General features: G+C 36.7%; 2 protein-coding genes and 2 long non-coding RNA genes across 6 annotated transcripts; 1 reads left to right on the top strand and 3 right to left on the bottom strand.

Moving 5' to 3' along the window:
* The first annotated feature begins 3,846 nt into the window (after positions 1-3,846).
* LOC9648633 lies at positions 3,847-4,433 on the top strand. Its single transcript, XR_002993110.1, has 2 exons — positions 3,847-4,073; positions 4,132-4,433. It is a non-coding gene; the product is annotated as an uncharacterized LOC9648633 (long non-coding RNA).
* Positions 4,375-6,739, bottom strand: LOC9648632 (5'-3' exonuclease). Of its 3 annotated transcripts, XR_002993109.1 has the most exons (7): positions 6,652-6,739; positions 6,369-6,597; positions 6,070-6,304; positions 5,797-6,007; positions 5,603-5,739; positions 5,365-5,538; positions 4,375-5,306 (listed from the first exon to the last, which is right to left on the bottom strand). XR_002993109.1 is itself a non-coding variant. In XM_024681375.1 (6 exons), the coding sequence occupies exons 2-5, from the start codon at positions 6,462-6,464 to the stop codon at positions 5,628-5,630; spliced, it is 654 nt and encodes a 217-aa protein (XP_024537143.1). In that variant the 5' UTR covers positions 6,465-6,597; positions 6,652-6,739; the 3' UTR covers positions 4,375-5,538; positions 5,603-5,627. The 3 variants fall into 3 exon arrangements, 2 of the variants coding, with proteins under 2 accessions (XP_024537143.1, XP_024537144.1); XM_024681375.1 differs by having other exon boundaries at positions 4,375-5,538; XM_024681376.1 differs by having other exon boundaries at positions 4,375-5,538; positions 6,369-6,602; positions 6,652-6,714.
* A 5,094-nt stretch (positions 6,740-11,833) lies between these two features.
* Positions 11,834-12,318, bottom strand: LOC9648866. Its single transcript, XR_002993111.1, has 2 exons — positions 12,281-12,318; positions 11,834-12,220 (listed from the first exon to the last, which is right to left on the bottom strand). It is a non-coding gene; the product is annotated as an uncharacterized LOC9648866 (long non-coding RNA).
* Positions 12,319-18,256: 5,938 nt separating this feature from the next.
* Positions 18,257-23,732, bottom strand: LOC9648630. Its single transcript, XM_024681186.1, is given in 8 exon segments — positions 18,257-18,424; positions 18,494-18,727; positions 18,784-18,892; positions 18,894-19,019; positions 19,085-19,249; positions 19,304-19,520; positions 19,655-19,894; positions 23,338-23,732. Coding segments are annotated over 7 exon segments (1,452 nt in total). The 3' UTR covers positions 18,257-18,424; positions 18,494-18,527.
* Positions 23,733-23,777: the final 45 nt, after the last annotated feature.

Genomic DNA, 23,777 nt, shown 5'->3' with positions numbered 1-23,777 from the left:
TAAACATGGGACCTTCTAAATCCCAAGCCTTAAAACAAACTTGTTTATATTCAAACTTATAGTTTGAATGAAAATAAAATGTTGATTGTGTTTTATGAATATTGTGAAAATTAAAATTTCTCTATTTTCACAAAAAATCATAGAGTAAATAAATCTTCAAACATTAATTTACTAAAAAACCTTTTGAAATGTTACTAATTAAATATTTTAAATGGCTAGATCATAATCTATAGCGCACATGAATTTGGAGCTGAACTCCAAGCCCGTTGCACTACGAAATGAAGGTCCGGTACAATCCCACGAGCACCAGCTCCCCGTATCTAGCACCTGCACGCAAAATGGTGTCAGACGGAGTCTGGCACAATTTTGGCATACCAGTGGCCTAATGCGAGGAAGAAGGTACCCCACCGACTAGAGTAGTGTAGAACTTGGGCTTAGACTTAAGCCGAACGTAAAACAAGGAGCAACACAGCCCAACGGGAGCCAAACTAATATCTCAGATGGTTAGACATGCATTTCAACCACTATCCTTACTATACATTTAGAAGCCCGCGTGTCCCCCCCCCCCCCCCTCCCCCCTTGAAAGACACATGCTTTGGGCTTTCACCCCAAGCCTCCCTTAGTATCAGGAGTTAGTCTCTAAGACAAACTCGAAATTTATTAAATATGGAATGGCGCTAAATTGTGAATTTGGACATGAGACGAACACCATTGTGTTCAGGCCGACCTCTACATTCTGTAGATATGCCAAATGAGCAAATTTAGACACTTTCCACAAATAACATTTGAGACCGAAATGAGACTAACACAAAGGGCATAATAGCGAGCATGTTTGGCATACACGGTAAGTTATCATTCGGCGATATTGAGGGACTAGTCTCAATATCGTGGGGGTTCTTAATACTAGCAAATGCAAATCAATGACACGAGTTTCTCAAACCAGGCCAAGTATGCTTAGCAAGAAACACATAGGGTTCCTACCTTATGTTTATCTAATTTAAGTGCAAGGTCATTGACCAGTTTCTCAACTAACTCAAGAGGGAACGATAAAGGGACCCAACTGTACTAACCTCCTGCCGTCATAGTAATAAGGAAAAAGTGTCCGTAAGGACTGGCCGACACGTATCTTTCGATACCTGAAGTCACATTTGTGACATAATCTTACTACACATATAAAGTATATTATTTTTGTTATCCTAATATCTATAAAAAGAATTCATATACACTTTATAAAATTTTAACCATTTCTTAAGTTCTTTTAATTAGATTAAAATTTTTTGGCAAATTTAAATACAAAAAAATCAATTTATTTTCATAAATATTGGAACAATAAAATAACATCTTCTATATGTTTGGTGAGATAGTAATTTATCTGTGTAAGATAGTTAATGAGAAATATTTTGAAAGTTTATTTAACGAATTAAAGTTTAAAAATTTCTTTGCTTTAAGATTTTTTGGTGAGGAAAAAAAAGCTTTAATTTTTAAAATATTGTCAAAATATAACCAATATCTTTTTTTTTTCAAACTATAACTTTGCATTCAAATAACTTAATTGTTCACTATATGTTTTTGCATATATAATAGATACCAAAATAAACCTGTGTGGCCTCAAATTTCTAGTTTAAATAAAAATAAAATGTTAGTTGTGTTTTAGAAATACTTTAAAAATTAAAGCTTCTCCATTTTCACAAAAAATTTATAGAGTAAAAAAATCTTTAAAAATTAGTTTACAAAAATACTTTTAAAATTTTCCTAATTAATTCTCTTAGACAGCTAAATCACCATCTCATTACACATATAAAGTATATTATTTTTTTTGTTCTAATAATCACAAAATGAATTAATATACACTTTATAAAATTTTAACCATTTGGTAAGATATTTTAATTTAAGTAGAGATCAATTTTCTTTTATATATATTGAGACAAGAAAATAATATCCCTTTTATATGTGGTAAGATAATAATTTATTTTTATGAAAAATTTAATTAGAAATATTTCAAAAGTTTTTTTGATGAATTAAAGTTTAAAAATTTTTTGCTTTAAGATTTCTTGGTGAAGATAAAAAGCTTTAATTTTTAAAATGTTTCTAAAACACAACCAACATCTTTTCTTTTTTTCAAACTATAAGTTTGCATTTAAATAACTTAATTGTTACTAAATGTTTTTGTATATGTGATAGAGATCAAGATAAACTTGTGTAGACTTAAAGTTGTAGTTTGAACGAAAATAAGATGTTAGTTATATTTTAAAATACTTAAGAAATTAAAAAAAAATTCATCTTCATTAAAAATTTATAGAGTAAAAAAAATTTCATACTTTAGTTTACTAAACAAGCTTTTGAAATTTTCCTAATTAATTTTCTCGGATGGATCATCATCTCACTACATTATTTTTGTTGTTTTAATATCCACAAAAAATATTTATATACAATAAATTTTGGCAAGATCCTTAAATTAAGATTATTTGTTCCTTAAATTATTGTTTATTTGTTCATGCTTTTCTTTTTGATATATAGTTCATTGTTCTAAATCTCGTCTCCTTGTTTTGTCTTACAGAAGTAGCAGCCTTTTTCGATGCACAATGATTGTAGACCTACTAAGAAGAAGAGCAACATGAGGCTGGTACTAGTAGCACAAAGAAATCGCCAAAATCTCAAGAAGGAACAGGCTGACGAAGAGTCAAAAGGAGAGAAGGCTACCAATCTTTCGTTGCCAATAACAATAGTGGATTTACTCACGCACCAGCATTTCTCTCCAGATATCTTGGAGTCCAATGCTTACAGCATTTCGGGTCTCTCGCCACCGCTCTTTGTGTAGGATCACAACACCACCGATTCGGAAGAAGGGTCCCGGTCAGACTCGGGTGTAGTTTCTTCTTCGCCGGTCAATCTTCCCGCTACTCACACCACAGCAAGAGCGGCCACTAACGGCATGCATTTGTCGCTGGAGTTTGAAGATCTGGTGATGCGTCGGGAGACGATGAGGCTCTGCAGCGAGCGGCTCGCAGGTGGAGAAGGCGAAGAGGAAGCTAACAGGGAAGAGCTCTCTATGTTGGCTCTGGTGCTGGACACGCTGAGAAGATCCTTGCTAACATGCAAGGCTTCCGAAGAGGAGGTTGCGTCCATGGATATTGGCTGGCCTACCAACGTCCGGCATGTAACAACCGTCACATTTGACAAGTTCAATGGCTTTCTCGGCTTGCCAGTGGAGTTTGAGATCGAGATCCCCCAAAGAGTTCCCAGTGCAAGGTTCGTTCCTGGCGTTTGTTTTAGCTGTTTACTTATGCTGTTTTGTTTTTTTTTTTTTTTTCTCGTGTATCAGTGCCAGTGTTTTCGGTGTCTCTCCAGAGTCGATGCAATGCTCTTATGACTTGGGGATTACCACATTTAATGTGAAAAAGTCAGCATGAAATACCAGCTCATGATTTTCTCGTACATAACTATATGTTTAGATGCTATTCTAGAGCATATATTCTACATAAACACTCGGGAAACAAACTGAAAGAGCAAGCCCACCAAATTTCTCCTTGCCATCCCTTATTCCTACGAGAGCTTCTCCGCCGGACCGTGGCCCTTTGCTAAAAAAAAAACCAAGCGTCCAGCCACTCTCGGTCGGCTTTGCAAACCCAAAATGTAAGTTCTACGAGAAACCTGTTCGCCACCGGCTGGCCATCAATCTGTGCAAAGCGAAGGTAAGAACGAGCAAAAGTTTGTTCTTAGTACCAGAAATGGGCATATGCATAAACCATCGCGTTCCACAAGCTTGATCCTAAAACTTTGATTTTGAGGTTTTAGGGTTCTTAACATTTTATCGTAAAGCGAGCAAGGCTGTGCGGATGGGCCAGGAATACGTGGTGGATTTCACATTTGGGGAGAGTATGGTCCATGATCCGGTCACAGAGAGGGATTATTTCCCGCTGATCATGAGTCCCAAGGATTTTGGCGATGGATTTACCATGACTGGGGGGAGATTTTACCCCGCAGATGAAGAGGGCGTGCATTGCACTGCAGTAATACTTGATGATGCCGAGGATGCTGAGAGGAACCAGTATATGTTTTCCAATGTGCAGAAGGTAATGTCATTGATCCGTTCGTTTACACCAAGAGCACACTTGAACTTATGCTTTTCAGTTGGGCACAAGAGGATTGAAAACATGAACTCGTGTTTCTTCTTGTTCTAGGTGTCGAAGGATGGTGAGGTGCTTGAATCTACAGATTGGAGGTCAAACCAGATTGGCGTAAAGCCCGGTGGTGTTGGAAGGAGACCCAGGGCGCAATCAATGCAAGGATCCAGGATGCTATTGCACGAGGCGCTAAAGTGTACGGATAGTCCTTCTTCCCATTGCTTTATTCATTCAATTACTTATCCCATCATGCACTAAACCAACTGTTTTATTGGCAATTGACACTCTATGAACTAAAAAATTATAGCCTATGGTTTTTGCGAGCTATGCTCTTGCCAATCCTTGGCAATGGCGCCTCACAGTCGTCCCAAAGCTGCGACGACACTGGAGAAGTGGATTTTCTTGCCACCTATGCACTTCTTAAGCTTCGTATCACTTCTTCACCATGAACAACTGTCCCAAGTTCCTCGTTCGCGAGACGGCAACAAGCTTTCAGCGCAGCGATGAAAGTTAAAGCATCCGGTGGAGCCGCTCCACGACGCATTCGATCATAGATATCGAGAGCTTCACCACTCGCCGCTGCTGGCATACCCGAGAATCATGCAGTTCCGTGTCACCACATTACGATGGCTCATTCCTTCGAAAACTGGACGAGCCTCTGTCAAGCTCCCACATTTTGCGTAAAGATCGTTCGCGACGAAGAGATCCGAACCTAAGCCAAGCTTTGCTGCTTTCCCGTGAATCTCCCTAAGCATACCAAAAGCCTGCCCGGAATCCTCTCTATCAAGCTCTTGATTTTTTCTGCGTTTTCTTCTGTGGCATAAGATACAAATGTGCACCTGCAACCTCTGGGACGACCGCTACATTAAGCAAAAGGAAGAAGAGTTCTTGGACGATGAAAGCGGCAGTGACGTCGAGAACCGTTCTGGCACTGGAGTCTAACTGCAGCTTTGCTCGTGGGAATCAAGAGCTGAACAAGCCTTGAGAGCACCAAGAACTGATACTCGATCCGGTTTGTACCCTTCGTCTTCCATCCCAGCAAACAACTGTAGATCCGGTTTGTACCCTTCGTCTTCCATCCCAGCAAACAACTGTAGAGCCATTTACCTGTGCATAGCCCTGTATGATCGAATTCCAGGAGACCACATCGCGATGCGGCATGCTGTCAAATGCGCCATGCTTCTGCATTTTGCATACAGATCGAGCTGGATGTTGGCGATGATAATGTTTGAGAAGTCACCTGTCTCGGAAACATCCCTGTGAATTCTCCTGCCTAGTTGTAGATCTCTCGTGCTTCTACATACCTTGAGAGCACCAACAACAATGCCAATGGCTAGTTTCATTGCATTCTCCTGGATACTGCAAGAGCATCCTCATTTGAAAGACACCGAGGTTTCTGCGAAAGTGGACCAACCTTTGTTTCCATCAAGGACAGATTATTAGTAGGAAATGATAAAGCGAGCTCATATTTTTCATACCTCGAGCCTGACCAGTTCACTGCTGCTAAAAAACCTGCAACGTTTCAAGTTCCTTCTCCAGCCATTCGAATGCAGCAAGATCGCTTGACTTATCCCTCGACAAGCACCACTCAACTGGTAGCTCTACGTTAATATCTCTGCAAGAAAAAGAAATAAGAAAATCACCTGGATGCTAGAAAAGAATAGCCAGTTACCTGCGCAAGGACAAAACTTTCAAGTTTTTCTCAAGCAACACGGAATGCTCCTTGAGAGCATCTTGTATGTATGGCTTCCCAACAGTCCGAATTGCCGCTGCACTTAATAGATTTTCTAGCGAACCGTGCTTCCTCATAAGCTTCAGAGATGTTTTCCGTCCAAAACCAGGCACACCGGGAACACCATCAGCAGCGTCGCCTAGCAAGCATCCTTGGAAAGAAAAAAAAAACAAGAAGGAATAATCAGCCAAACTTACGAAACTGGATACTTACGATGTCCCAATTCAATCCCAGGCTCGCATTTGTGTTGTTCAACGTCATCCTTGACAGTGTAAAATGACCACCTTCGTAGATCCGCAAATGGAATCAGCAGCTCAACGTTTTCCGAAACGAGCTGCTTGAAATCTTTATCCCGGGATGCAATGACTGCTTTCAAACTCCTGTCGTTAACTTGCCGAGCTAGTGTCGCAACGACGTCGTCCGCTTCAGCATTATCAGCTTTCACAACCTGTCAGCAAGGAACTTCGAGTTTTAGCCATGGAAAAAGGAAGAATGAAAGATCGAAGACTTACAGGTATGTTACACTGTCGAAGAAAGCATTGGAAACGAGAGAAACTCATCTCTGCCAAAAGGACTACACAGAAAAGCGAGAAGCAAAGCCTCAACATGTATGTCTACCGAAAGGACTATGCCTCTTGTCCATTTGAAGCTCGGATCTAGAGGCTTGAATTTCCTCCTTCCAGCCTTGTAAGAAGGAAGAAGTTTTCTCCTATAGTCATTCCCAAATTCGCCATCGAAAACCTGCGCTGCACAATCGCATTTCATCCAATCCAGCAACAACAAAACGAGACTTACAGCAATCACTGGATCGTCAAGCACAATCCTGCGAAGAAACGCTCTCATCCACCACAAAAACTCGCTGGAATCCGGCTTGCTCCCGCAGTAGCAGAGCGGATGGACGTCCAAGACATAGACCCTGCTCACAGATTTCCTGGCAAATCCGATGGAATCCGCCCCGGCACCACCAAGAACTGGCGATTCCGAGCTCCGCGATCCAAGGCGCTGCCGACAGCTACATTCCTAGCAAGAGTCGAATCAAAACACGCGAGTGCCACCGGTGCGGCAGAAGAGCGCCATCATCGAACCGGGCGCTCGTCGCCGGCCTCCACACCGCCTCCCACCATCCTCCGCGTCTATGGCGACTCCCAGCTCGTTATCAACCACGTCTCGGCGGAGTTGTACGCCCGGAGCCCTAGGCCCGGGCGATTAGCTGCGAGAGATTTAGCTCTTTCTCGATCGAGCGAGTGCCCAGCTATGGATACAATGGCGCTGCGGATGTGTCGCACGTAGCTGCGAGCTTGGGCGCTGGGCCCGAGGTAAATGCCGCCATGGGCGACCTCGGCGTCGCAGTACTCGAGGCCGGCGGTATAGCCATTGGGAGGCGTGTACCGTGGAAGTAGAGGGTGTGACGCACGGACATGGTAGATGTGGAAATTGGCGCGACACGTGTCGTAATGCATCAACGGGCAATTTAAACATTAGTTAAAAAGCTTTCTCTAAAGGCAAATAAATTAAATTACTTCTTTTACTTTCTATAGGGTGAATAAAATGTTGGTGGAAATGAAAAAATAAAGAACAAAAAGTAAAGTAATTTGTTTATTATGTTTGTATTTTTAGTGTAAAAGATATATTGAAAATGCAAAATAAATAATAGAGTTATTTTGTCTAATTTAAACTTTTGTTTTTTATTTGTTTTGATATATTACTGAGATTCAGTGATCCCAAGACACTCATACTTTGACATTTTCCTCTTCTCTCCCTTTTTTTTGTCAAATGCTATTGTTAAGTTTACTTTGCTTGCCACACATAAAAAACATTTATGACGAAATAACAAAAAAATAAAAAAATAAATATTTATGTTTTAAACTTATTCCCACTTTACAATTTTAGCTAACCACATAGTGAGGCAAGTGATGATTACAAATATAATAAAGATTACAATACACACACTGTAATTTGTGTATTAAAATTTCTCCCTTTACTAAAAATCATAAAGTAAAGATTTTTGATACGCTTTTAATTAATTTTCTATATTTCAATTTCACTGTCTGCAAAAGAAAGAAAATTAGCTTCATCACATTGTTAAGCAGAAGCATACCTCCATCTTTTATCACAAAATAATACTTTGGTAGGCTTCACGCATACACACATATAAGTGTGTCAATCTTCCTTCCATACAAACAACAAATCTAGATTACTTACACTTTATAGTTGGTGAGATTTTTTAATTAATTAAATTTTTTTAAATTTTAAGTAAATAAAATATCAATTTCCTTTTATAAATATTGGGATAACAAAATAGAATTTATTATATGTGTGATGAAACACTAATTTATTTGTGTTGAAAAGTTAATTAAAAATATTTCAAAAGTTTGCTTAATAAACTAAAGTTTAAAGATTTCTTTGTTCTAAAATTTCTTGGTGAGGACAAAGAAGTTTTGATTTTTAAAATGTTGTTAAAACACAATAAATTTATTATTTTTCTTCAAACTACAAGTTTATGTCCAAATAATTTAATTTGTCACTTTACACTTTTGCATATGTGATATAGATTAATATAAATTTGTTTAAATGCAATCCCATAATTTGAATGAAAATAAAATGTTACTTGTGTTTTAGGAATAGTTTAAAAATTAAATACATTCATTAAATTCTAAAGCTTTTTTAAAGATATTTATCTTCTAGTATTATTTTTATTCTTTTATAAATTATATATAAACCTCTTTATCATGTTTGTCATTTCTTTAACAAGCTATAGTATCATTTGTGGTATAGGAGTGATTTGGTAATTAAAACTATAATTTATATATTTCTAGATTTCACATGTTTTTTTGAATGAAGAATAAAGAATTTAAGTTCATATTGTTTTGTAAGCTATATACTAATTTTATTTTATGGTTAGAGCTAAAATCTCCAAACACAGAACTTTCACTTACAAAGATGTAATTAATGCCATAAATAATTTTAAAAAGTTTCTTGACAAATGAAGTTTCAGACCAATGTATGATAGCTTGGTATTGAAGTTGCAGTGAAAGCTTTATTAAACAGCTCAAAGCAAGGGTATTAAGAATTCAATACAGAGGTGACTTTTATTCTATTGCTTCAAAACCTAGTAGCTTTTCCTGGGTATTGTAATAAATAGTCTGATATTATATTAATTAGTGTATGAGAAAAAGAACATTGCAAGAGCACTTATATGATGAAATTTATTTCGTTTTACTAGTAATGATGGTTTGTGCCTCTGTTATGGTTTCAGACAACCTTTAGATGGAAAACACAAGTGTAAATTGCTTTAGAGGGTAAAAGAGTTTGTATAGATTTAAAATTCTCTCAAGATTGATAATTAATAGAAATATTATAAAAAAACAAATATATTTTAAGTTCTGATATAGTTGCCAAAGTTGGTGACATTGGACTTCAGAGCTTTATAAAGTATCATATGTCTCAACTGAGCATAAGAGTGTAAAAATGTAATTATCATGTTAATCAAATTAGTTTTCCAAAGTATCATTCATATAGCAATCTCATTAAGAAAATTAGATATATATAACTTTGGCATAAGACTGTTTTTGAATCAATCAACTTATCTCTTCCAGAGGAGTGAATGGCATAGGCAAGAATGTTTTTTTTGTTGTAAGCTTGTTACAACTTTGATTTATTTGTAAAAATACTATATGACTAAATTAAATTTATTCTTGTAGATATGCCTAGAATATATTAGAATGTTCTAGTGTATTTAACCATCTAATTTAATTCTGTTTTTCATGTTTATAATGTACTTTTCTTAAAACACCAAGTAAATTTCATGTCATTCTAGACAAGCTAGCAATGTACCCATAACAAAAGAGCTCCTTTCTATGGAAAGTTTTTTAAGCTTGAGAGTGGATGGATATTTCCTTCTCCAGTAAAAACTTAAGTTAGTGGTGCTTTGATTGGTGAGATAAGGAGATGAAAGCTGCCTTTCAAAAGTATATGCAAGCAGTGCAGCAGCTTTGGGCCTATGTGGTGGTGATCATTGGATGATTTGAACACCACTGCCTTATTTAAAGTGTGACTACGCAGACCTATCAAAAGCTTTGACTTACCTGAGGGGTTCTTTATTTTCATGGTATCTCTCATAGCACTAGCTAATAAAGGAAAAAAATTGAAGCTTTGCCTATAGACATGGCTGCTAAGATCAGATTAGCACCATTCTAAAATATTCTTGAGAATATTATTATAAGCTATATATTCTAATTTAAATGTTTGGCACTTTAAGTATAATTAAGATGAAGAACAAAGAATTCTAGCCTACATACTGATTTCGTTTTATGGTTTCGAGCCAAAATCTCAAATTCAGAGTTTAAAGTTTAACTTACAAAGATGCTACAAATAACTTTAAGAATTTTCTCTGCAAATGAAGCTTCAGACCAGTGTATTATGGTTTGGTACTGGAGTTGCAATGAAAGCTTTTTTAAGCAGCTCAAAGCAAGGGCATTAAAATTTTAATAAAGAAGTGACTTTGGATATCTAAAAACTGTGTACATTTATGTTTTCTAATGTTCTATTGTTTAGAAATCTAATAATTTCTTTTGGCTAATGTAATCAATAGTTTGAGTATGAGCTTTTGGCAAATAGTGAGCTTTTATTTCTTTTTACTAGTAATGATGATATATGCCAGCATTAAGATCGAAAACACAATTGTAAAGATTTATAGGGAAAACAAGTTCATATGTCTCAATTGATGTAAAAGGAACTATAAAAGTGTAAAAATACCATTATCATGTTATTGTTGAAAAATCAAATATATTTATAGCTTTGGCATAAGATTATTTTTGAATCAATCAATTTAGCTCTTCTAGAAGAGTGAATGGCATGGGTGAGAATGTTGTTTCTGGCTTACCACACCAGCCTCTGCTCTCTTTGTAAAGAATGCGAGAAACAAAATCAATCCAAAACTTATCCAAGATCAAATTTATAAAGATTTTTTCAAGCTCATAAATTAGCAAATAAGTATTTATTAAAATGAGCACCAACATAAACTACTCATCTCTTCAGTAAATTTATGTTTACTTATTTCATATGTACCAGATGGGTATTGAAATCTATACCAGCAATCTAATTCATTAGATTTAAAAGTAACAACGTGATTCCTGTAGTCAATTATTGCTGAGTGCTTATGAAGCCAGTCCATCCCAAGAAATAGGGTCTCTCTAGGATCTTTTATAGCAAGAAAATTTCTACTTTCTGAAAAGTTTGCCAAGTGATAACATAAATTCTCAACTCCATAACCATCTTTTGTCTGATCATTTGCAACTAGCCTTTTTGCAAAATACTTTTCATCAGGAACTACTTCAAGCCCAAGTTTCTTGATAAGTTCAAATGATATAGCACACATTTCACAACCATTATCTAATTCAATCCTGATTTTATGGCCATTAATTATCCCGCTATAATATACCTGATGAAAAGTAGTACATATATGCTAGTTTATTTTCTTATACTTTCTGGACATCGATAAATTATAATTACCGAGGCAATATATAGTATCATCAATCTCAAAAGTTAAAGTGCTTATGGAACCACTAGTGTCTAATTCTAAGCAGTGTTGATGCATCCAAGGCGAACCCAAAATTATATCGTGACAGAGAATCACAGGTAATACAGTCAGAGTCCTTTTCAACTCACAATCCTCCACCATAAACTTAAAGTCCTTAACCTGTGAATTACTGTCCACAGAAATATTGAATTCATCCACCAACTTTTGAGAAATAGCATCACAAAGTAAACCAGAGTCCCAAAAAATATTGATTTTCCTTTCAAGCCCAAAGTCTCCAACCAACCTTCCAAAAGCTTTTACCATCAAACCCTAACCTTACACAATCATACAAGGGGAATTTATACCCTTTCAGATGTCATGACCCCTTTAGCATCGTCAAAAGTATCGCCTGTCACTATGGACGGTGGAAGGCCAGCACGGTTCTCCCTCAATGCTTAGTAGAGAGTTGTGAACCAGCAGCGCGCCCTGCCTTGATCCAAGAGATGGTACAGAAAGAAGACGCTCTATCCCGCAAGCAAGTTGACGCAACAATCTAAAGGTCCAACTTTGCGACGCCTATTAGATCGAAGGAGACGGGTGACGGCTTGAAAAAGACATCCTCCCAGATAACCTGCACATTCACCATGTAAGTTTCTTTCGCTCGCTGCCAATGCAGGGGGAACCACTCTCCTCATCCTTGTAAGAAACAAAGCTGTCGTTAAGCCGGTGGGATGTTGCGCGGCTACTGAAAAGCACGCCAGCATTGTCTGTCCTTCAGCAGCTTTGCCATTCGCAGCAGACTCCTTTTAAAAGGCCCGAGTACTTCCGTGTGCCTTTGAGAGAAGCCTGCACAGAAAAGAACAAGGAGATGTTTCAAAAACATTCGCCATAAAATCTCAAGTATACCTCCTAGTCTTCAGTGGATGGACCGTCTGGTTTACATTTATCAGTTGAGTAAACTGAGATCTTACGTACCTCAACTTCGGGAACAGGCACATTGTTTGCGAATGCATAACCCTCGTATGGTCGTAAAATATGTCAGCAGAAAGACAATAACATAAAAATCGAGCTTGACACTTACACAGACAAACGGCTCCATTTGTCCAGGTCTAGGCAAGCTTCCCACTTTTGGAATTTCCACCACTCTGAAAGATCCTGTTTATAAGAAAAAGGAGCCTTAAATGTTAACAAGACTTTCATACCCGATCGTAAGTCAGCAGTGAAATGTTGTTCAGTGCGCGAAAATGGTTTAGCAGTAGGAGCGCACAGCCCTGCTTATGCTGGACATACACTGGCACTGCGTTAGAAACACTTAATGCCGGGAGACTGAGAGACTTGTGGAGGTGGAGCCATCGTGGAATAAGCCCAAGGCACCAGAAGAAAAAGGAAGAAACCAAAGCTTCGAGTTAGAAAAAAAAACACAGTGTCGCTGAGCAGCTATTCCGGCACTCGAGGCCGATCGTTTTCAAGCGCGCAATCCCGAGAGCTTCACGCCGTGAAGCGATGCCATCGCCAAAACCCTAAATTTAAAACAAAGACGCCATGGACGCCGTTAAGCGATGCCATCGCCAAAACCCTAAATTTAAAACAAAGACGCATCGATCCATCCATTGTGAATCGCTCAATCAGCAGCTGGAGCGGCTGGCTGCGGCAGGCCAGGGGCGAGGACTGAAAATCACAATGTATCGGAGAATCGATCAAGAAATCTTGACAAACCTGGTGGAACGCCTCGCTTTCAAGCTTCCTTTTCCATCCTCCGTGCTTTGACACTAAAGATCTCTCGTGCTGGTGCCTTTGCGGTGAAGCGCTTCCCCTCCTGATGTTCCGCCCCTCCTCCATGTCTTTCTTCGTCGGCATTGTCGTTGTCGTTGTCGCTCGCTCGCTCTCTCTCTCTCTCTCTCTCTCTCTAAACTCCCGCTCCAAGAAAGGAATATTCTTGGTTTTGAAATTTATACCTATGGTAATTTGCTTTAGCATGAGGACATTCTACTAAAAGCTTTGTTGGCATCACATGGTAATTGATTTGAATCCATAATAGTTTGCCTTATTGGGAGGAATTATATTTCACTTGGTTGGCATCCCATGGTAATTCATTTGAATCCATTTTATGTTTAGTGAGATAGTAATTTATCTGTGTAAGATAGTTCATTAGAAATATTTTAAAAGTTTATTTAACAAATTAAAGTTTAAATACTTCTTTGCTCTAAGATTTTTTGGTGAGGACAAAAGAACTTTAATTTTAAAAATGTTGTTAAAACACAATTAATATTTCTTTTTTTTTTTAAATTATAAGTTTGCATTCAAATAACTTAATTGTTCACTATATGCTTCTACATATATGATAAATACCAAAATAAATTTGTGTAATCTCAAAGTTCTAGTTTAAATGAAAATAAAAATGTTAGTTGTGTTTTAGGAATATTTTAAAAATAAAATCTTCTCCGTTTTCAAAAAAATAATTTAGAGTAAATATATCTTTAAAAATTAGTTTATAAAAAAATTTAAAATTTTTCTAATTCATTTTTCTTAAATGAATTACCATGGGATGCTAACCAGATGTAATTTAGAATGTGATTCCTCACTATAAAGCAAACTACCATGGATTTAAATAAGTTACCATGCAATGCCAGTCGAGCAGCTTACATGTAATTCCTTATGATAAAGAAAATTACAAAAGATGTTATTTTTTATCATAATATTTATGAAAATAAATTATTTTTTTCTATTTAAATTTTCCAAAAAAATTCAATCTAATTAAAAGAACTTAGCAAATGGTTAAAAATTTAAAAAGTATATATGAATTATTTTTGTGAATATTAGGATAACAAAAATAATATACTTTATATGTGCAGTGAGATTATGATTTAGTCATTTAAAATAATTAATTAGTAACATTTCAAAAGGTTTTTTAGTAAACTAAAATTCAAAGATTTATTTACTCCATGATTTTTTTTGAAAATGGAGAAACTTTAATTTTTAAAATATTCATAAAACACAATCAACATTTTATTTTCATTCAAATTATAAGGTTGTATATAAACAAGTTTGTTTTAAGGCTTGAGATTTAAAAGCTCCCATCTTTATGTCTTATTATACTGAGGGATATTAGAAACCTCAAGGCTTAATCTCTATCACATATACAAAAGCATATAGTGAATAATTAAACTATTTGAATACAAGTTTATAATTTGAACAAAATGAGATGTTGATTGTGCTTTAGCAACATTTTAATATTTTAAGTTTTTTTGTCCTCATCAAGAAATATTAGAGCAAAACATATTTTAAAACTTTAATTTGTTAAGCAAATTTTCGAAATATTTTTAATTAACTATCTCATACACTATCTCACCACACATATAAAGGATGCTATTTTGCTGTTATAATATTTATGAAAAAGTGACTTTTCTTTACTTAAATTTCTAGTAAGAAATTTGATCTAATTATAAGATCTTACTAAATGGTTAAAATTTTATAAACTGTATATCAATTCTTTTTATAAATATTAAAAAATAATATACTTTATATGTGTAGTGAGATGATCTATCTATCTGAAAAAATTAATTAAGAACATTTCAAAAGTTTACTTAGTGAACTAAAGTCTAAATATTTATTTACTTTATGATTTTTTAGTAACGATGAAAGAGTTTTAATTTTTAAAGTATTTTTAAAATACAAACAACTTTTTTTTTTTGTTGAAACTATAATATTGCATCCAAACAAATTTATGTAATCTCTATCACATATGTAAAAACATATAGTGATTAGTTTTACATATGGTGACCAATTAAACTATTTGAACACATATTAATAATTTGAACTAAAATGAGATGTAGCAACATTTTAAAACTTAAAGCTTCTTTGTCCTCACCAATAAATCTTAGAGCAAAAAATTTTTCAAACTTTAGTTCGTCAAGCAAACTTTCAAAATATTTATAACTAATTATCTCACACAGATAAATTACTATCTCATGGCATTAATAACATATAAGAGATGCTATTTTATTGTCATAATATTTATGAAAGTGAATTAATATACAATTTGTAAAATTTTGATTGTTTTATAAGTGTGTATTGTTAGTGGATTAAAGTGTGCAAAAGTGAATTCTTTTGCCTGAACTTCTCAGAAGGAAATTTAATTTGATTAAAAGGGTTTTATATACTTAACAAATATTATTACCTTACCTTTTGTTTTTTATTTTTTCATCTTCACCATGGCACCAAAAACCTTATTTATGCCTGACAAACCCTAAAAATTGTTATGGCATCCATTGGATCAGATCTCCACACACTCCAGGCTATCCATAGCATGTGCAGCTACAATTGCCATAGCATTCCTCTTTTTGTTTTGAGGAATCCCAATGGCGTTAAGGCATCTTTAGAAAGGCTTGAATGGATCTATCAAGATGACCAACTGCAAACATCCCTTTCCATCATTGCCAAGAAGGTTATAGCAAGTTTTTTAATCTCCCAGTTTCATGACACAATGGGAAAATTTAAAATGGTAACTTATTTGAATCCATGGTAATTTGATTTATAGTGAGGAATCACATTCTAAACTATACCTGGTTGGCATCCCATGGTATTCATTTGAATCCATGGTAATTTTCTTTATCGTGAGGAATTACATGTAAGCCGCTCGGTTGGCATTGCATGGTAACTTATTTGAATCCATGGTAATTTTTTGTATAATAAGGAATCACATTCCAAATTACATGTAAATTGCTCAGCTGGCATGTTAATTCATTTGAATTTGGTAAATTATGGCCGGCTGTGTGGCATCTCAAGTTGAAGTATATTCGTTCATTTGAAATTTAAAACAAAAAAGTTTGCCTAGATAGTAACAAAATATCACGATTTTGACTTGGGGATTACCACATTTCATGATACCAGCTCATGATTTTCTTGTACATAACTATATGCTTGGATGTTATTCTAGAGCATATATTCTCTCTTCTGCTGGCGGAGGAGCTCTCGTAGGAACAAGGGATGGCAAGGAGAAATTTGGTGGGCTTGCTCTTTCAGTTTGTTTCCCGAGTGTTTATGTAGATCGTGGCCCTTTGCTCACAAAAAAACAAGCATCCAGCCACTCTCAGTCGGCTTTGCAAACACAAAATGTAAGTTCTATGAGAAACCTGTTTGCAACCGGCTGGCTAGCTATGGTACAACAATCGGTGCAAAGCGAAGGTAAGAACGAGCAAAAGTTTGTTCTTAGAAATGGGCATATGCATAAACCATCGTGTTCCACAAGCTTGATCCTAAAACTTTGATTTTGAGGTTTTAGGGTTCTTAACATTTTATCGTAAAGCGAGCATGGACGAGGAGGCTGTGCGTGGGATGCTGAGGCGCATAGGCCAGGAATACGTGGCGGATTTCACATTTGGGGAGAGTATGGTCCATGATCCGGTCACAGAGAGGGATTATTTCCCGCTGATCATGAGTCCTAAGGATTTTGGCGATGGATTTACCATGACTGGGGGGAGATTTTACCCCGCAGATGAAGAGGGCGTGCGTTGCACTGCAGTAATACTTGATGATGCCGAGGATGCTGAGAGGAACCAGTATATGTTTTCCAATGTGCAGAAGGTAATGTCATTCATCCGTTCTTTTACACTAAGAGCACACTTGAACTTATGCTTTTCAGTTGGGCACAAGAGGATTGAAAACATGAACTGGTGTTTCTTCTTGTTCTAGGTTTCGAAGGATGGTGAGGTGCTTGAATCTACAGATTGGGAGGTTAAACCAGATTGGCGTAAAGCCCGGTGGTGTTGGAAGGAGACCCAGGGCGCCATCAATGGAAGGATCCAGGATGCTATTGCACGAGGCGCTAAAGTGTACGGATAGTCCTTCTTCCCATTGCTTTCTTCATTCAATTGCTTATCCCATCATGCACTAAACCAACTGTTTTATTGGCAATTGACACTCTATGAACTAAAAAATTATAGCCTATGGTTTTGCGAGCTATGCTCTTGCCAATCCCTGGCAATGGCGCCTCACAGTCGTCCCAAATGCGCTTCGTTTCTCGCCGCGGCTGCTGGTCCGTTCTGGGAATCGAGACGAGCTGCGGCGACACTGGAGAAGTGGATTTTCTTGCTACCTATGCACTTCTTAAGCTTCCTTCTTCACTGTCCCAAGTTCCTCGTTCGCGAGACGGCAACAAGCTTTCAGCGCAGTGATGAAAGTTAAAGCATCCGGTGGAGCCGCTCCACGACGCATTCGATCATAGATATCGAGAGCTCACCACTCGCCGCTGCTGCATACCCGACAATCATGTCACCATGAATTCCATGTCACCACACTACGATGGCTCGAAAACTTGACGAGCCTCTGTCAAGCTCCCACGTTTTGCGTAAAGATCGCGAGATCCGAATCTAAGCAAAGCTCCTGTGAATCTCCCTGCTCCTCTCTAAGCATACCACCCATCGCCTGCCCGGAATCCTTCTCTATCAAGCTCTTGATTTTTTCTGCGTTTTCTTCTGTGGCATAAGATACAAATGTGCACCTGAAACCTCTGGGACGACCGCTACATTAAGCAAGAGGAAGAAGAGTTCTTGGACGATGAGAGCGGCAGTGACGTCGAGAACCCGTTCTGGCACTGTCGTCATGGAATGGAGTCTAACTGCAGGTTTGCTCGCGGGAAATCAAGAGCTGAACAAGCCTTGAGAGCACCAAGAACTGATACTCGATCCGGTTCGTACCCTTCGTCTTCCATCCCAGCAAACAACTGTAGAGCCATTTCACCGTTTCCCCTCTGTGCATAGCCCTGTATGATCGAATTCCAGGAGACCACATCGCGATGCGGCATGCTGTCAAATGCGCCACGAGCATCTATCATGGTTCCGCATTTTGCATACAGATCGAGCAGGATGTTAGCGATGAAAATTTTTGAGAAGTCACATGTCTCGGAAACATCCCTGTGAATTCTCCTGCCTAGTTGTAGATCTCTCGTGCTTCTACATACCTTGAGAGCACCAACAACAATGCCAATGGCTGGTTTCATTGCATTCTCCTGTATACTGCAAGAGCATCCTCATTTGAAAGACCCCGAGGTTTCTGCAAAAGTGGACCAACCTTTGTTACCATCAAGTAGGAAATGATAAAGCGAGCTCATATTTTTCATACCTCGAGCCTGATCAGTTCACTGCTGCTAAAAAACCTACAACGTTTCAAGTTCCTTCTCCAGCCATTGGAATGCAGCAAGATCGCTTGAGAGCATCTTGTATGTATGGCTTCCAATTGCCGCTACACTTGATAGATTTTCTAGCGAGCCGTGCTTCCTCATAAGTTTCAGAGCTGTTTTCCGTCCAAAACCAGGCACACCGGGAACACCATCAGCAGCATCCCCTAGCAAGCATCCTAGGAAAGAATTTTTTTTGGAATAATCAGCCAAACTTACGAAACTGGATGCTTACGAAGTCCCAATTCAATCCCAGGCTCGCATTTGTGTTGTTCAACGTAATCCTTGACAGTGTAAAATGACCACCTTCGTAGATCCGCGAACGGAATCAGCAGCTAGACCTTCTTCCGAAACCAGCTGCTTGAAATCTTTATCCGGGGATGCAATGACTGCCTTCAAACTCCTGTCGGTAACTTGCCGAGCTAGTGTCGTAACGACGTCGTCCGCTTCAGCATTATCAACTTTCACAACCTGTCAGCAAAGAACTTCGAGTTTTAGCTCATGGAAAAAGGAAAAATGAAAGATCGAGGACTTACAGGTATGTTACACTGTCGAAGAAAGCGTTGGAAACGAGAGAAACTCGCCTCTAAACCTCTTGTCCATTTGAAGCTCGGATCTAGAGGCTTGAATTTCCTCCTTCCAGCCTTGTAAGAAGGAAGAATTTTTCTCCTATAGTCATTCCCAAATTCGCCATCGAAAACCTGCGCTACACACTCGCATTTCATCCAATCCAGCAACAACAAAACGAGACTTACAGCAATCACTGGATCGGCAAGCACAATCCTGCGAAGAAACGCTCTCATCCACCACAAAAACTCGCTGGAATCCGGCTTGCTCCCGCGGTAGCAGAGTGGATGGACGTCCAAGACATAGCCCCTGCCCACAGATTTCCTGGCAAATCCGATGGAATCCGCCCCGGCGCCACCAAGAACTGGCGATTCCGAGCTGCGCGATCCAAGGCGCTGCCGACAGCTACATTCCTAGCATGAGTCGAATCAAAACACGCGAGTGCTACCGGTGCGGCAGAAGAGCGCAGGCTCGCCATTGTATCCATAAATCTCTCGCGGCTAATCGCCCGGGCCTGCGTGAGAGGGCTCCGGGCGTACCACTCCGCCGGGTTGACAACGAGCTGGGAGTCGCCATAGACGCGGAGGATTGAGACGCGGAGGTGGGAGGCGGTGTGGAGGCAGGCGACGAGCGCGCGGTACTCGGCCTCGATGATGGGGGCGCTGGGCACGAGGTAAATGCCGCCGCGGGCGACCTCGGCGTCGCGGTAGTCGAGGCCGGCGTGTACCGTGGAAGTAGAGGGCGTGACGCACGGACATGGTAGATGTGGAGAGAAAAGCCTATATAGGCGCGACACGTGTCGTAATATAGCAATTTAAACATTAGTTCAAAAGCTTTCTTTAAGGGCAAATAATTTAAATTACTTCTTTTAGGCTTAGTTATTAAACTGCTTTCCTTAAGGTAAATAAAATGTCAATGGAGATGAAAAAGTAAAGAACAAGAAGTAAGGTAGTGTGTGATTGTGTATGTATTGCTAGTGTGAGAGAGATATTGAGAGTGAGAGAGAAATATTTTAACATGATCAAGAAGAAATTGTTGAAATTTCTACTTTGTATAGCTTGAATTTGTCCTGGCGCTACAATTGAAACTTGGTAATTTCATAACACTTTTACCTTGGCATTCTCTTCTTCCCTTTTTTTTTGTCAAGTGCTTTTATTGATCTAACTTTGTGTGCCACACATAAAAAACCCTTACAAATGCAAGTAATAAAAAAATAAATATTCAAGTTTTAAACTTATTGTAAGCACCTAAAAGGAATAACTTAAGGTTCAAATATAAAAGGAAAGGGCCATGAAAAAAAAAACACTCTTTTTTTCAATCGGTTAATAGTATTGGGATATTTAGGGTTAAGTGTCTTTAGGTTTGAATAATATTGGGTTGGGTGACCTTCCGAGAAGTTCAAATTCAAGAGCTTATATTTGGTATGGGTCAGACTTTATTGATTAGCTTAAAGGAATCACACCACATGTTGAGATTGACATCTGGCAAGGAAGCATGGTAGATTAGCTTAAAGGAATCACACCATATGTTGAGATTAACATATGGCAGGGCAGCGTAGTACATTATAAATAACTAAAGAAAACGATTTGAGAAACAACATAAAAGTTCAAATATAAAAGGAAAAGACCCCTAAACAAAAATGTGTCTCCTTTTCCAATTGATTAAGGATCTTGGGATATTTAGGGTTAAGTGTCCTTAGGTGTGAATAGTACTGAGTTGGGTGATCTATGGAGAAGTCCAAATATAGGAGCTTACATTTAACCACGTGGCAAAGTGAGTGATAATTATAAATATAATGAAAATTACAATATACACACTATAGTGTGTGTATTAAAACTTTTCTATTTTGACCAAAAAATTAGAGTACAAAAATCCTCAAACTTTAGTTCGCTAAACAAACTTTTGAAACGTTTTGACTTTAGATTTTTTAATTAAATATTGTTTTTATAAGAAATTTAAGTAAAAAGAACTCAGTTCTCTTTTATAAATATTAGGATAACAAAATAGTATCTGTTATATGTGTAGAGAGACACTAATTTATTTGTGAAATAGTTAATTAAAAATATTTTGAAAGTTTGCTTAATGAACTAAAGAAAACTTCTTTACTCTAAATTTTTTTGGTAAAAACAAAGAAACTTTGATTTTTAAAGTATTAGTAAAATATAATCAACTTATTATTTTTGTTCAAACTATAAGTTTGTGTTCAATAACTGGTCACTATATGCTTTTGCATATGTAAAAGATGCTAACATAAATTTATACTTTTAAACAAAAATAAAATATACTTATGTTTTATGAATATTTTAAAAATTAAAACTTCTTCATCATGATAGATTGCTAAGATTTTTACCTTGCGTAGCTTGAGCCTATTTTAGCATTGCTGTTGAGATTCAATAATCCCACAACATTCTTATATCGGCATTCTCTTCTTCCCCTATTTTTTTATCAAGTGCTCTCGTTGAGTTTGCTTTGCTCACCATATACAAAAAATTTGTGATGAAAAAAAAAAAATTCACATTTGACACTTATTTCTACCTCATGATTTTATTTGACCACATGGCAAGTAAAGTGATGATCATAAATACAATGAAGATTATAACATACACATTATAGTGTGTGTATAAAAATTTCTCCATCTTTATTAAAAAATTATAGAGTAAAAGAATTTTAAAATTTTAGTTCGCTAAACATTGAAACATTTTTAATTAATTTTCTCATACATATAGATCACCATCTCACTATACACATAAAATACATTAATTTTGTTGTTTTAATATTCAAAAAAGAATTGATTTAAACTTTAGATCTTTTAAGTAAATCAAATTTTAAAAATACATTAAGTAAAGAAAAATCAGTTCCCGTTTATAATATTGGGATAACAAAATAATATTTATTATATGAGTGGTGAGACACTAATTTATTTATGTGAAAGAGTTAATTAGAAATATTTTAAATATTTGATTGACGCACTAAAGCTTAAAAATTTATTTGAAGATATATTTGTGAGGATAAAAAAACCATAATGTTTATAGTGTTGTTAAAACACAATTAACTTATTTTTTTTATCCAACCTAGAAGTTTATGTTCAAATAACTTAACTGGTCACTATATGTTTTTACATAAACTTATAATTTAAATGAAAATAAAAATGTTTCTTATGTTTTATGAATACTTTAAAAATTAAAGCTTCTTCTTCTTCACAAAAAAGTCATAGAGTAAAATAATTTTCATATTTCATTTATGTTAGTAAGCTTTGAAAACATTCATAATTAATTCTCCTAGACGGATAAATCATCACTTCACTACATACATAAAGTATATTATTTTTTTGTCCTACTATTCACAAAAAGAATTGATGTACACTTTATAAAATTTTAACTATTTGGTAAGATCTTTTAATTAAATTGATTGTTTTTTAGATTTTAAGTAAAGATAAATCAGTTCACTTTTATAAATATTGGGATAACAAAATAGCATTTATTATATATGCAGTGAGACACTAATTTATTTTTGTGAGAGAGTTAATTAGAAATATTTTAAAATTTTGTTTGATGAACTAAAGTTTAAAGATTTCTTAATGAAGACAAAGAAGGTTTGATTTTTTAGGTGTTGTTAAAATACAATTAATTTTTTTTTTGTTTAAACTACAAGGTTATGACCAAATAATTTAATTTGACCCTAGTACAAATTTATTTCAATACTAGTTTATAGTTTAAACGAAAATAAATATGTTACTTGTATTTTAGAAATACTTTAAAAATTAAAGTTTTTCCATCTTCACCAAAAAATCATAAAGTAAAGAAATTTTCAAATTTCAGTTCTGTAAGTAACTTTTGAAAACAATCCTAATTAATTTTGTGAAACAGATAAATCACTATCTTATTGCACTCATAAAGTACATTATTTTTGTCCTAATATCCAAAAAAATAATTGATATACCCTTTATAAATTTTTAATAATTTTGTAAGATTATTTACTTAGATTAAATTTTTTAAAAAAATATGTAAGGAAAAATCACTTTTGCACACTTTAATCCATTTTAAATTAATCATTTCAAATTAACAATAAATCACACGATAACAATATAAATGATGCATAGGAGGCATGTGCAAATCACATAAAATTACCCTTGTTTTAAACTTTGTCTTGACATTCATAAATAAATAGATTTTAGGGTTCTTAACAAGTTTTACTTTGTCACGTTTAGCTGAGAGTGATTCACAACTTAGGCGACAATTTAATCCCGGTTTTCAAGCTAAACGCTCTCAGCAGCTTTTGCGCCTCGCCGCCACTCCTTTGCTCCTCCCGGATCCTCTCGCCATGCTCTCTACACCACTCTCGCCACTCGGGAACCACACTCGACATCAACCCCACCAATTTTCTCCTCGCCTCCGACTTGGGCATCTCTCCCAGCCTCCTCCTCGCCTCCCTCCGCTTCCTCGCCCTCTCATCACTCATCCCCTGTTCCTGCGAGAGCTCCTCCGCCGGACCCTCCAGAGCTTGCTCCCAGTAAGCCCACAGCATCACGCGAGCTTCCTCGTCCAGAAACTCCATCGCCAACGATGGCCCTTTGCTCAAAAACAAGCAAGCGTCCAGCCACTCTCGCTCGTCCGCCATTATCTTCTTCTTCTTCTTCTCTCTTTCGTCTTCCTAGAACTCTGG

This window comes from Selaginella moellendorffii, unplaced genomic scaffold (assembly GCF_000143415.4).
Source record: "Selaginella moellendorffii unplaced genomic scaffold, v1.0 SELMOscaffold_30, whole genome shotgun sequence".
Lineage (NCBI taxonomy): Eukaryota > Viridiplantae > Streptophyta > Lycopodiopsida > Selaginellales > Selaginellaceae > Selaginella > Selaginella moellendorffii.
The sequence above is the reverse complement of the archived record's forward strand: the minus strand, read 5'-3'. Positions and strand labels throughout refer to the sequence as shown.

What these genes read in the sequence shown, in the direction of transcription:
- LOC9648632 (XM_024681375.1), bottom strand. Translation starts at nt 6,464, where the DNA reads ATGTTGAGGCTTTGCTTCTCGCTTTTCTGTGTAGTCCTTTTGGCAGAG. An exon ending in TTCGACAGTGTAACATACCT is followed by an intron (nt 6,305 to 6,368) that starts GTAAGTCTTCGA and finishes CCTTGCTGACAG; the next exon opens with GTTGTGAAAGCTGATAATGC. An exon ending in AAAGTTTTGTCCTTGCGCAG is followed by an intron (nt 5,740 to 5,796) that starts GTAACTGGCTAT and finishes TTTTTCTTGCAG; the next exon opens with AGATATTAACGTAGAGCTAC.